Here is a 14,231-nt window from a genome sequence, read left to right as displayed (position 1 = left end):
TGCAAGATCCCAATGCTTGACTAAACTGTGTTATCTGGCATTTGATTACCCGAATTTCAATTATCTGAACAAAATACTCTCCGCCTGTATCATTTGGATAATCGAGGTTTCTCTTTAATTTAGATTTTTCTGCATCAATCAGATGTCTGAAAAATTCACATACACAGTTTACTTCTGTGGCATAAAAGATTTCTTCCTACATAATAGCATTCTTCTACAAACCTCAAATGTTGACAATAGAAGAGACAAATATGTAGAAATTTCTCAAAATGCACCAACTAAACCAGAGTTTCACAGTATGGTAGATTGGTAAATATTAGAATGGAGGGTGAAGCACCAAAGTTGCAGCCAATCTGACATCTGCCTCACTTTCTGTTCCATCATGGTCTATATCAGCTTCAGGAAGAGCACCTCATCTTTCAATTAGATGAATGAAGAGTTCAATGATTTTGAATCATAACTTTCTCATTTCTACTGTGATTGCAGGTATTATAAATGATTCGGCTTTTCCTATCTATAAGTCCCTAACAGGTTTTTGTGCAACGTTGATATTGTCCCTTTGTCAGAGCCACGAAGTCTTGGTTTCAAGTCCCACCTGCTCCAGTGGTGTGTCATAGCATCTCTGAATAGTTTGATTAGAAAAATACACATATCTACAGTCATTAAGGGCTCTTGTGGTGTGGGGTAGTGTCCCTACCTCTGGAATAGGAGACCTAGATTCAGGTCCTATCAACCTCAGAAGTGTATACTAACATCTCTGACCTGGTTGATTAGAAAATTATCTATAGTCCCTAAGGATTCTTGTGGTGCAGGGGTATTGTCCCTATCCCTGGTCTAGGACGTTAGTGTTCAAATTCCACAGGTAGGTAATAACATTTCTTACCAGGTCGATTAAAAAAAATCTATCCATAGTCCCTATACCTAGTCCAGAATGCCAGAATGTCTGGGTCTAAAGTCCAGTCAGAAAGTGTGGTGCTGGAAAAGAACAGCAGGTTAGGCAGCGTCTGAGAGCAAGAGAGTCAATGTTTTGGATATAAGCCCTTCATCAGGAATGTGGTTGGGGTTTGGGGGCTGCGAGATAGATAGGGGTGTGGGGGTGAGGCTGGGGTGTGGGGGTGGGCGGGGGGGGCAAGGGAAGTTAGCTGGAAAGGCGATAGGTGGATGTAGGTGGGGGGGCAATTGTGATTAGTGGGGAGGGTGGAATGGGAAGGTGGGAAGGAAGATGGAAAGGTGGGACAGGTCTAAATCCTAACTGCCCTCGACACATTTGATTTAAAATACCTATCATAAAATACCTAAATATGATAAAAACAAAAGTTAAGTAAAATAATTGAGAAAAGAAACAGGTTTGTGTTTGGCTAAAATAGATAAGTTGGAAGCCTGTTAGACTGAAAATCCAATGGTCTCTGCTTCAATCCCAGATTTTGGGGCTCTTGTGGCGCAATAGTAGTGGTCCTGAAGTAATGAATTCAAATTCCACTTGCTCCAGAGATGTATCATAACACATTTGAACAGGCTGATACAAAATAGCTATTGACACCTCCTCCTGACTTCTTTAGTCTCTTGTCCTATTCTCAATTTATCTCTTGTATTTCACGCCATCACAAATTTCCCAGTTTATTCTTTTCCTTCTCTCTATAGTTGCTTTAAATCAAATATATCTCTCACCTTTTCCAGCTTTAACAAAACTGGAGATGTTTTATTCGTTCATGGGATGTGGGCATTGCTAGCTAGGTTAATATCTATTGCTATTCCCTATTACCCTGTAGCAAGTGATGGTGAGCTGCCTTCCTGATTTGCTGCAACCCTTTAAAAGTGCTGTTAAAAAGTGACTTCCACGATTCTGACCCATCAATTGTGAAGAAATAGCAATTTAGTTCCTAGTCCTGGTGTTTGCCTTGGAGGGGAACTTGTGAGCAGTAGTGTTCCCATGTATCTGCTGTCTTTGACCTTTATCCAGGTGTTAGAGGTCATAGGTTGAGAAGGCACTGTTGGAGGAACTTTGGTGAGTTATTTCAGTGCACCTTGTAGATGGTACACAATGCTGCCACTGTATGTCAATGATGAAGGGGTGCATGTTGAAGGTGGAGGAATGTGGTGGCAAACAAGTGAGCTGCTTTATCCTGGATGTTGTCAAGCTTCTCCTGTGTTACTGGAGCTGCACTCATCTAGACATGTGGAGAATTTTCAAACAAATTTCTGAATTATGTCTTCCATTTGGTCATCAGGCATTGGAGAGACAGCAAATAACAGAATTAACAGCCTTTAAATTGCTCTTAAAACTACAGTATGTATATGGCTTTAGTTCAGTTTCTGTTCAATAGTAGCATTTAAGATGCTGATAGTCAGGTACTCAGTGATGGTAATGCCATTGAATATTGAAAGATATGATTAGATTCCTTTTTGTTTGAGATGGTCATTGCCTGGCATGAATGTTCCTTGACATCTGTCAGCCCAAGCCTGGTTACTGTCATGTCGCATCTGAACGTGGAATGCTTCTATATCGGAGGTGTTGCAAATGGTACTGCATTACTATGCAATCATCAGCAAACATCTCCAATTCTGATGTTAGGATGGAATGAAATAGCTGAAGATGAATCATCTTAGGATACTACCTGAGGAACTGCTACAGTGATGTCCTGGTGCTGAGACGATTGACCTTTAACAACCACAACCATTTGCCTTTCTGCTAAGCAAGGCTCCAATCAACAGACAGCTTTTCCCCACTTCCCGCTGACACCAATTTTGTTAGGGATCCTTAATGAAATGTTTGATCAATGCCTTAACTTCACCTCTGGAATTGAGCTCTTTTGTGTTTGGACCATGGCTGTAATGAGACCAGGAGGCGAGTGGCCCTGGCAAACCTCAAACTGGTTGTCAGGAAGCAGGTTATTCCACTGCGAGTGCTATTTAATTGCAATGCACCCCGTCCATCACTTCAAAAATGATTGACAGAAAACTGATAGGGCTCAACTGTTTCTTTCATAACAGATGTTGAGTATTTCCAGCATTTTCTGATTTTGATATCAGATTCCAACATCTAAAGTATTTTCCTTTTGTAATTAATTTTAAAAGGAAGGTGACAACGGACTGAGAGTCAATTTTAGCCAGAGAGATGATGTGCTCGTAGACTTCCACATATTAGATTAATAATTGCAGAGTTTTTGATGTGCACAATTTATGTAGAGTAAAAAGCTTGAGGCCAACCAATAATGCAAATAGTCAAGGCTACAATAATAAAAGATATAGATGAGGGTTTAAGCAACAGATGCGTTGAAAGAGTGATAATGTTACCATGTTGGAAGTTGAAAGTCTTACTGTTATCATTGAGATGAGCTACAACCACATCTTAAAGTCAAATATGAGACCAAGCTTGAGAACTATCTTTTTCAGACTCTTGTAGTTGTCAGCGAGACACATGCAATTGGTGGCTGGTGACTGATGGCTTTGTCTTTTATACAACAGAAACAAATATTGGCAGGCAGAATTATAGACAGATCAATGGGCTGGCTAACTTTAAAAAGAAGATAGTTTGGGTACAAATGAGGTAGGGCAAGTCAAGGCAGAGCTTTTTAACATGATGAAAAAGGTAAACATTAGGTTGATAGTACTAGCAAGAATCAGGTTGAACATCAAAATGATCATAAGAAAAGTGAAAATGATCACATGGAAATAAGTGAGGATAGAGAGTACAATTAGACACAGCTATCATAAAAAGCAATCGGAACAGCTTTGACAGAAATACACATAATAAAAGGGTAGTAAGCAGAAGGGTAGAAGTGATTAGGGACTAAAAGGGGAAGCTAGCTATGGAGGCAGAGAGCATGGTTCATATATTAATAGAGAGATTCAAACTGTGAACTAAGGAAAGACTCAGCAACAGGTAACACATAAGCAGACAAACAACCAATATGAAAAATTCTTGAGTCAACTTCCACTGAAAACCCGAATATAAACATTTATATAGGGATTTGCACCATTAAAATATGGAGTTAAGCTGACAATTCCCTATTATGCCCAGAGCGGCACTCTTAAGCTAAGTCTGATCTACAAGTTCCCTATTAAATTGTTGAAAGGAACTGTGTATTTTACTACTTCTTTTAAAGACTGCATTTAAAAGAGGAAGAGCTGCTTTAAAAACAATGATTGAAATGGTGACTGTATGCTTTGAAAGCAAGTACCTAGACATCCATTGCAATTGAGCAACGAATTTGCGCTAACTGACAATGTGGAGCTAAGGGATATACTGATGTAGCTTCTTTCTGACAACATGCAGTTGACTGGTCTATGTACTAGTGACCAGTTATCAATGACAGAGATCTTTTTGCCTGCCAACAGTTGGGTGACTGATTGTCAGATAACTGTACAGCTTTGAGCTGTAAACAAGTTACAGAAAGAGAGAAGTGTTCAGTTCTTCAGCTTGTGAGCACTGCCTCTTTTTGCTGCTGATAAAATTTTAAACCTGAAGGAAACTAGTTTATCTTTCCTGCAACAACTGTTGTAAGCTGTGACCTTTAAACGAAAAATCTGCGATGCTTTAAAAATGACCCAGCCACTTTGTGTTGCTTACCAATCAGTGGAAACTTACAGAGAAAGATAGGTGAAGCAACATGCTGACCAGCAGAAACATCATAAGGATCAAAGTCATACAGCACGGAAACAGACCCTTTGGTCCAACCCATGCTGATCAAGTTTCCCAAACTAAACTAGTCTCACTTGCCTGCATTTGACCTATATCCCTTTAAACCTTTATTTGTGTACCTTTCCAAATGTATTTTAAATGATACCTGCACCTACCACTTCCTCTGGCAGTTTCAACACCAGAATCTGGAACAAAGATTATTGAACTCTCTTTCAATTTTTTTCTCCCCTGCCCAATAACCTATTTTCTCTGTCTGCCTTGCACACACATGCAAGGAAGATTTTAGTTTTAATTTGTCATCTTACAAGCTGACAATTTATAACTTTTTAACTAAAGCTAGACTCTAACTCCTTGTAATACAAAAGTTATTCTTATTCAGTATGAAACCTAGTCCTTGCTCTTTATCAACCTGAAGATCAGATAAATTGGGAAACTTTGTGTATTTTCTAAAAGCTAACTTTTATGACAATTCTGGGAATAGCAGAGCTCATTTCCAGCACACTACCCCAGTGAGTTATAACACTGTATATAGTTCAGTTCTACATCATAATTATTCCTTATTCATAGTAACTTACATGGCAATAGCTATTCGCTGAAATATTTTGAACTTATATTTGCTTGGTGGAGAAACCTTCACAGACTGCCTATTTGAACTGGCCATTATGTGCTCCAGAGATCGTTGATTCAACCTGTTATTTGTTGTGCTTTTATAAAGCTTCTAGGTGGTTGCCTTGACTACAATCTGTGAGCATGCCAGCACTGTACTACCAATATACATACCTATTCACTGCTGATGCATTAATTAGCACTAACCAAAAGTTTAAAAAAAAGGCTGATACCTGATTAGTTTATACAAAGTTAATTAGGTCAAATCCAGTGTGAATTTTTCAAACAACCAATAATTAGAAAAAGGCAACAAATCTACAGCACAATGAGAAACAATTTCTGAAAGAACTGAAAAAACACAAAGTAAACCATGGTCATTGTAATAAATTTCTTCTTAGCTGAAAAAACAAAAAAAATTGGATCATAAATCGTTTCTCTACCATAGATAGAAGAAAGACTTTTCACAAAGATTTGTTGCACATTCTTAATTGCACTCAAGGTGGTGATGGTGGTGAGCCACCTTTCTGAACCATGGTAGTCCACTGGGCTTGGGATAGGACAACCTATAGTGCTGTTGGCAAGTTTCAGAATTTTGACACAGCAACAGTGGAAGAATGGAGATACAGTCTCAAGTTAATATGTAATATGACCTGAAGGGGAACTGCAAGTGATGGATTTACTATCCTATATTTCTAGGTAACAAAGGTTGCATATTTGGAAGGCATTGTCAAAGGAGTCTTAGTGTATTGACGCAGCACATCTGGTAGAATGCACACACTGCTGCCATAGTGCATTGGTAGTAGAGGTAGTAAGTGTTTAAGGTGGTAGATGGAGTGCCAATCTAATAGGCTGAATGGTGTTCAATCCTTGAATCTTGTTGGAATTGCACTCATTCAGGCAAGTAGAATATTTCCTATCATATTCTTGTCTTGTGTCTTGAAGATAGTGGGCGGGCTTTGGCGAGTTAGGAGAGGAATTGTTTGCTGCAGAATTCCCAACAGAAACTGAACTGGATCAGCCATATAAATACTGTGAATACAGGAGCACGTAAATGGAATTAAACCCTCAGGTTTTTGATACGAAGGTTCAATGATTATCATACCACTATATGTCAAAGGGGTATATGGTTAGCTGCTCACAAGTTTTACATAGAAACAAACCAAAAAGACAGACAGAAGTCAGAGTCCAAAGAAGAATAAAATAACAATTATCACATGCAGATAAAAAGGTTTATGTTTTTCCTAAGAGCAGTGCTGAGTCAATGTGACAAGAAATTAATATTAAACAATTATATAATTCATTTGTGAGAGAATCTTTGTTAGCTTAGTATGTGTAACATAACATGCACCAGTACATTATAACATTACTTAAGTGGTGTACCTCTTCATCCTTTGTCCCATTTCCACTGGCCAAAGCATTTTCCATCACTGGTGAGTTTATTGCAGTATCTTTTGAAGATGAAGAATCCACACTACGTAAAAAAAATTAAAAGGTTATAGTTAACTATATAGGTGTTTGTTGAAAGCTTAGGACTGTTTATAGTTTAAAACAGCACCATAGAGCAATGAACTGTAAGCACAATTGTCAAGTATTTAACAGCAATAAATCTACTGGGATAACATGTCAAGTTGTATTATTTAGATTGCTTTTTAGAACTCTTTACTAGTAATTATTCTTTTTTTCAGAACCATGGCAGCAGTTAATCCCATAAAGTTACTACTAAATTAGTTTTAATAATGTGTTGCTGGAAAAGCACAGCAGGTCAGGCAGCATCAAAGGAGAAGGAGAATTGACATTTTGGGCATAAGCTCTTCTTCAGGAATCCTGAAGAAGAGCTTATGCCCGAAACGTCGATTCTCCTTCTCCTTTGATGTTGCCTGACCTGCTGTTCTTTTCCAGCAACACATTTTTAAGCTCTGATCCCCAGCATCTGCAGTCCTCACTTTCTCCTACTAAATTAGTTTTGTCAACATCTCAGCAATGACCAAATAAAATAAATCATTATGCATTGATTTGCAATGGGTTAAAACTGTTCAATTTACAGCATTCAGAAAGGCTGGATCAGTGAATAACAATAAATAGAGAAAACATTTGGTTCAATAAGGATATTGTAAATGAAAATGTTCCATTGCGCTTTAGGTTAAAACTAAGAAACCTTTTTTGCAATTTGCAGTCATCCATTTATATTGTCACTGAAATATATACATCTTACTTACTTCTGCATAGTAAAGAATGAGGACTCATCAGAATAAGGGAATGCCTTCCCTGTGATCGTTTTACTTGGATTAGTTGTGCACTGGCTTGAAACATCAGACAATCCTGAACGCTGATTAACTTCAAGTGGTGTTAAAAAATTAGTGGCTGAAGAGCCATTTTGTACAGTTAATTGGTTTCCATTACACTGCTGGTTTGGAGACTGTGCTTCAGTGCTAAGATTATCCATTCCTATATTTAATTCTTCTAGCTTTTGCATTGATCTGTTTAAAAAGAAAAATGACCAATGTTAACAAATATAATAATTTAAAAAGAGTTATACAGCATTTTACTACAGAGATCCATGCTGACTGTTAAACAGTATTTAAAAATCTTAAGAAACTTGTTTTTATTAACAAGATACAATGGTTCAGTGTGAAGATATATTGTCTTTGAGAGGGGAACAAAGAATATATGCTGTGGTCATTCTTATACCAGAGCTAAAACTGACTTGTTAAGGAACTGTTCTGTGAGGTTCTGCTGCTGGCTTGCTCCATCATCTTCATTGACCCCTCCTTCTAGTAACATTTGCTGGTACATTTGTCTTTGTTGCTCTTTTTGTTCTAGATGCTGTTGGTAGCGCATCCGCTGTCGATAGTACTCTTGAAATTGATCGGCAGGTTCTCTCGGCTAAGAGATTAAAGATAATCATATTAAAAAAAAATTATGTGCATTCATATAAGAGATTTTATTCAGACGGTGTCCTATATATCAGGAGAAATCAACCAGAATCTTGATGGGTAGTGTAATGAATGCATACTGCTCCAAGAAATCCACCTTGTAACTTTGGTATATTCTACGTTTTTGAAAAACATTTTATAGCATAGAGTCTTAGAAACGTGCAAAGTCCTAAATATCATTCTATGTTTAGATTAGATTACTTACAGTGTGGAAACAGGCCCTTCGGCCCAACAAGTCCACACCGACCCGCCGAAGCTCAACCCACCCATACCCCTTACCTAGCACTACGGGCAATTTAGCGTGGCCAATTCACCTGACCCGCACATCTTTGGACTGTGGGAGGAAACCGGAGCACCCGGAGAAAACCCACACAGACACGGGGAGAACGTGCAAACTCCACAGTCAGTTGCCTGAGGGCAGAATTGAACCCGGGTTTCTGGCGCTGTGAGGCAGCAGTGCTAACCACTGTGCCACCGTGCCGCCCTATGTTGAGTCTGTCTTACTTAGGGCATTGATTGGGCATAACAACTGGTCTGGGAAACAGGAACACTGACAGTGTATATGCTGCTGCTGGTCCATAACAGCAATAAGTTTAATAATGGTAATCCCAAATAGCTTGCTAACACTCATTCACTGGGTGTTCACATATAAAAGTAGGTAACTAGAGGCTTCTTGCTGCTCATGTAATGTGGACCAAAGAAATTTCAAATTCAGATTAGTGGAGTAAATTAAAACAGAAAAACATCCTACTTTTATAATGCCTGGATTTTCTCCAGCAGCCAAAAGTCTGTGAATTGTTGCAACTTGTAGTTACTTTTCAAAAACAGACTCAAAGAAAAAAACATTTAGTGTTATCACAATAGAGCAGAGAAAAATCAACAGCATTTTACAGAAATGAAGCTAGAGTTCTCTACAATACATTTTAGAAAAGCACAGTTGAGAATACGAATGAAGTAATAGTCTCACTGATCACAAAATGGGAGCATTTGAAGTACAAAACAACAGGGGAACTTTCTGTATAAAGATTAGGGAACTTTTCACAGAATTATGAAAATAGTTGAAATTTAAAGGAATATCTTCAAATAAACAGTATTTTGTTAAAACTAAATCAGCTCTTCTAAAATGAATTAATTTTCAAAATTGAATAGCAGTAATTGCCTTTCCAATTTTTGCCAAGCTAGCTAATATTAAGTCACGTTAATCACTAAATGAGTAATATTGAGCAGCTCAAAACCAGCTACTGGAATCAGAGAACTATGTCATGATCTTTAAAATGAGAATTGTGAGCAAAGCACAAAGCTTAAGTCAAAATAGTAGTGATCAGAGCCATGGAAAAGTGAACAACAGAAATATCACTTGCTTGTCGCTATTTCTCTCATATGCTCTGCAGCTCAGGATTGGTTTAAATGTGAGTTTCACTCCTGCCCAGATCCACACAATGAAAGCAGTTCATAATGTTACAGAGTTATAAATTAATAACTTTGAGAAATAGTTTTATGGTTAAGAGTTCAGCCTTTGTCTAACCAGGAACCTCTGATTGTCACCCTTCAAAACTGTATCCATTACCTAAATCTTATAAGTGTATTCTTTGAAAAATAGACAAATCTCACACAAATGCAAGATGACGTAGTACACATATGCAGATACTGGTTCTTTTTGTTCATGAATAAAAATTATATGTTACAGGTTTAAAATGAAAAATCCTTAAGTAATAGTTATAATAATTAATAAATCTAGCAAACACCTCATTCTTTTCCATTTGGGAAGTGGCTGGATTTGATGCTAATTCTATGGAATTGACAAGTGATGCTTCATTCTGAATCGAAGTTTCAGCATGCTGAACTCTGGGTACTGGGGAATCTGTCCTAAAGACATGGAAAGAAAAGGGAAAGGTACTGAATTAGCAAAATAGTTAATAAAATATAAAAATTATTTTCAAAAGAACATGGAAACTTTATACAAGGAGAAAGAAATTATTCACCTCTGAGAACATAACCTGTGTTTTGCATTCAAAAGATTTTGTCTTCACAAGAGGAAGGTGACATGAACCTAGACTCTGAGGTCATTAAAATGTTAACCTGAAAATGGCAGTTGTCACATGAAATGGGGAGCTGGCACAGAATATTGAATAGCCAATGCCAAACATTCCAAATAGAAATGATGTCACAGGTGGATGCAAATTATTTGAAATTTATGGGCTTTCATCTGCCATTGGCACACAGTGGCAGCAGTACACAATCCACTGCAACAACTCACCAAGGTTCCTTCAATAGCACTTTTTAAAACTCTATCTTCACTGCACAAAAAGGACAAGAGTGACAGAATCATAGGAATGCCACCATCTACAGGCTCCATTTTAAGCAACATATCATGGACCTGAAACAATATCACCTTTCCTTCACTGTTGCTGGGTCAAACTCTTGGAATAGCTCAGGAGGACATCTGCAGTTCAAGAAAATGGCGCATAACCACTATCTTAAGGACAATTAGTGATAACAACAAATATTGGCCTCACCATTGACATCATATCATGAAGGAATGAAAAAGTAAAATCCTACACGAAATGCAAAAATACACATGGAGCTTAACAAATGGAAGCAAACAAAGAACAGAAAAAAAACCAATTGAACAAACAGTCAATGCTAGCAAAAAAAAAAGAAATCACACATGGTATATCAAAACCAAAATAAGGGTTTTTAACAATGACACTAATAAGGAATGATCAGGCATAAGATGAACCCCTGAAGACTATTTATTTTTTCATTAATTAGAAATAATACAGAAAGAAATAATTATAGAATTATTAGGTTTACATATATTGTCAGGGAATTCCTGGTTATCCTAAGGGTAGATGATTGAACACCTTGAAAATTATGCAGATAGAAAAAAAGTGAATACGTTTTAAATATCAGCAAATGCGAGGTTATCTACTTTGGACCTAATTTGTGCAAATGGTGAACAGGTGGAAACAGTTCAGGTCCAAATACATAGACCATCAAATTGTTATGAACAAGTACAGATAATTAATCAAAAAGCCCATTTAAATGCCACTCTTCACATCTAGAGGATTAGAATAAACAAGGCAGAAATCAAGTTTCAACAATATTAAGCCCTGATCAGGTCATAGCTGGAATACTGTAGGCAGTCTGGACACACTATGGCGATGGAACTGTGAAGGTTCCAAAATTATTAGGTAAGCAAGGGAGGAAAAATCTTGTGTCAGCTTCTATCATAAGGAAATAAGTATTTGAAAAAATAATGGTACTGAAGTCAGAAAGGTCAGCAGAATCTGATGGTGGCAGCAGAGAAAATGGAGGCATTCGTTTAAATATTCCAGAACTCTCTGGATTCTGGGAGGTTTCTAACATAAAAACTTAATGTGACACCCCTATTCAAGAAGGGAGGAAGGCAGAATGCAGAAACTGCAAGCCAATTTGCCTATTATCTAATAACTGATCAATGGGAAAATTCATTATTAAGGAAGAAATAGCAGGATATTTAGAAAAGCTTAACCAATTTTAAAAAGTCAGTATGGTTTTAGGAAAGGGAAATAAAGTTTGACAAATGTGCTAGAATTCTTTGAGGGCATAACAAGCAGTGTTGACATAGGGGAACTGATTGGAGTATATCTGGATGCCCTCTCAGGTGCCGCAAAAAAGATTACTGCACAAGACATGAGTTCATACCATCGGGGGTAATGAATTAACATGGATTGAGGATTAATTCACACGTAGAAGACAGAGTTAGAAATAATTTGAAAAGATGTAACCAGTGAAGTGCTACAAGGATCATTATTTACCATTTATGTTAATGACTTGGAGGAAGTGGAGTGTAATACATCCGAATTTTCTGATGATACACAAAAAGATGGGAGGACATGTGATGAGGATATAAGAGATCTGCCAGGGGATACAGATAGGTTGGGTGACATGACAAAAACTTGGTAGATAGAGTTTAATGTGAGGCCGTGCACATTTAAAGAGTGCATAGATGAACTGCAGAGTTATTCATTCCAGTCTGTCATAAAATGGTAAATGTGCTCAGACTATGGCAAATAAGGGGAGTTAGTGATAGTTTTAAAGCCAAGGAAGAGACATACAAATTTGCCAAAACTGATCTGAGGACTGGGATCAGTTTAGTTTCCAGCAAAAGGGAGACTAATTAAGAGGGGAAATTAGAATGTGACAGTGAACTTATAGGAAACATAGAAACTGATAGTAAAAGATTCTATGTGAAGAAAATAAATTCTCTAGTAAAGAGGAGAATAAGTTCTCCACAGTCAGATCAGGAGAATTTACAGTTGGAAACAAAGAGATGGCAAACCAATTAAATACATATTTTAAGTTCTGTCTTCACAAAGGAAGGCAAAATAACATTCCAAAAAATATGCAGGGACACAGAACGTAAAGAGAAGATTTAAATGGAATGAATATTTGTAGAGAAATAGTGCTATGGAAACTAATTAGATTAAAGGCAGGTATGTCACCAGTGTCTGATAACCTTCTTCAGAGAGTACTTAATGAAGGAGCCCTAGATAAAGTAAATGGACTAATAGTCATCTTCCAAAACTTTATTGACTCTGGAATACTTACAATAGGTTGGAAGTTAGATATTTAGGAATGGAGGTAGAGAGAAAACCTGCAAGTTATAGACCAATTAACTTGATGTTGGTTGTGGGAAAAATGCTAGAACTCTTTATAAAAATGTAATAGCAAAATGTTTGGAAGATAGTAACAAGATAGGACAGAGTCAGCATGGATTTACAAAAGGAAAGTCAAGCATGACAGATCTGCTGGATATTTTGAAGGAGTACGAGAGTGGATAAGGGGGAGCCATGGATGTGGTTTACTTGAATTTTCAGAAGGTTTGCGACAAAGTTTCACAGAAGAGATAAGCATACAAAATTAAACCACAAGGGACTGGAGGTCATGTACTCAAATGGATTGTGACCTGGTTGGCAGACAGGAAACAGTGATTAGAAACCCTTTTTATTCCTACAAAGTGACAGGCAGTGACCAGTGAGATGCTGCAGCTTGGACCTCAGTTTTTCAGTGTATATTAATGATTTAGATGAAAAAAATACATGCCATGTCTCCAAGTTTACAGATGGACAAGTAAATGGGCAAACACATGGCAGGTGCAGCATAACATGAGATTATCCACTTTGGTCAAAATAATAGGCCAACAGATTATTATCCGAATGGTGAGAGATTGAGAAAGAGAGAAGTGTGATAAGTCCTGGGTGTCTCATCAATAGCTGAAAGTAAGCTTGCAGGTGCAGCAGGCAGTGAAGCAGGCAATGGTATGCTGGCACTTACAGCGAGAGGATTTCAGTACAGGAGCATGGATGGCTTGTTGCAACTGTACTGGCCACTGGTATGGCCACAAGGAGGATTGTGTGCTGTTTTGGTTTCAGAAACTGAGGAAGCATATTCCAGCTATTGAGGAAATGCAAAGTGTGTTTACCAGATCGATTCCTGGAATGGCAGAGCAGATGCATAAAGAGAGACTGGATCAGTTAGGATTATATTGATTGGAGTTTAGAAGAATGATTGTGATCTCGTAGGAACTTACGAAATTCTAACAAGATTAGACAGGGTAGTATTGAGTGTATATAAGATAGAAATTGACAGATTTTAGGGATTAAGGGTTATAGGGAGAAGTCAGGAGAATGAGGTTGAGAAAGATATCAGAAATGATCGAATTGCAGAGTAGAATTGATGGGCTGAATGGCCTAATTTTGCTCTAATCCACAGTCAGAGATGTACAGCACGGAAACAAACCCTTCGGTCCAACTAGTCCTAAATTAATCTAGTCCCATTTGACAGCACTTGGGCTAGATCCCTCTAAATCCTCATGTATCCATGCAGATGCCTTTTAAATGTTGTAATTCTACTAGCCTCCACCACGTCCTCTATCAGCTCTTTCCATACACCCACCACCTTCTGCATGAAAAAGATGCCCTCGGGTCTACATGCAGAAAGGTTGTTTTGGTAATCTGGGAGTCCAGACAATCAGGGACCACAGTCTAAGGATAAGGGGTAGGCCT

The 14,231-nt window shown here is 37.8% G+C and overlaps 1 protein-coding gene across 5 annotated transcripts in view; it reads right to left on the bottom strand.

Annotated features, from left to right (window-relative positions):
• Positions 1 to 14,231, bottom strand: part of wdr47a (WD repeat domain 47a) — a 72,536-nt gene that overhangs the window by 33,879 nt on the left and 24,426 nt on the right. For all 5 annotated transcript variants that reach the window (XM_060830208.1, XM_060830207.1, XM_060830211.1 and 2 more), the window contains exons 6-9: positions 9,927 to 10,047; positions 7,953 to 8,131; positions 7,465 to 7,725; positions 6,629 to 6,719 (exon numbers count right to left, since the gene is read on the bottom strand). In XM_060830208.1, coding sequence (XP_060686191.1) covers positions 6,629 to 6,719; positions 7,465 to 7,725; positions 7,953 to 8,131; positions 9,927 to 10,047 — 652 coding nt within the window. The remainder of the gene's footprint in view (positions 1 to 6,628; positions 6,720 to 7,464; positions 7,726 to 7,952; positions 8,132 to 9,926; positions 10,048 to 14,231) is intronic.

This window comes from Hemiscyllium ocellatum, chromosome 9, assembly GCF_020745735.1.
Source record: "Hemiscyllium ocellatum isolate sHemOce1 chromosome 9, sHemOce1.pat.X.cur, whole genome shotgun sequence".
Classification (NCBI taxonomy): domain Eukaryota; kingdom Metazoa; phylum Chordata; class Chondrichthyes; order Orectolobiformes; family Hemiscylliidae; genus Hemiscyllium; species Hemiscyllium ocellatum.
This window is presented reverse-complemented; position numbering and strand designations above follow the sequence as displayed.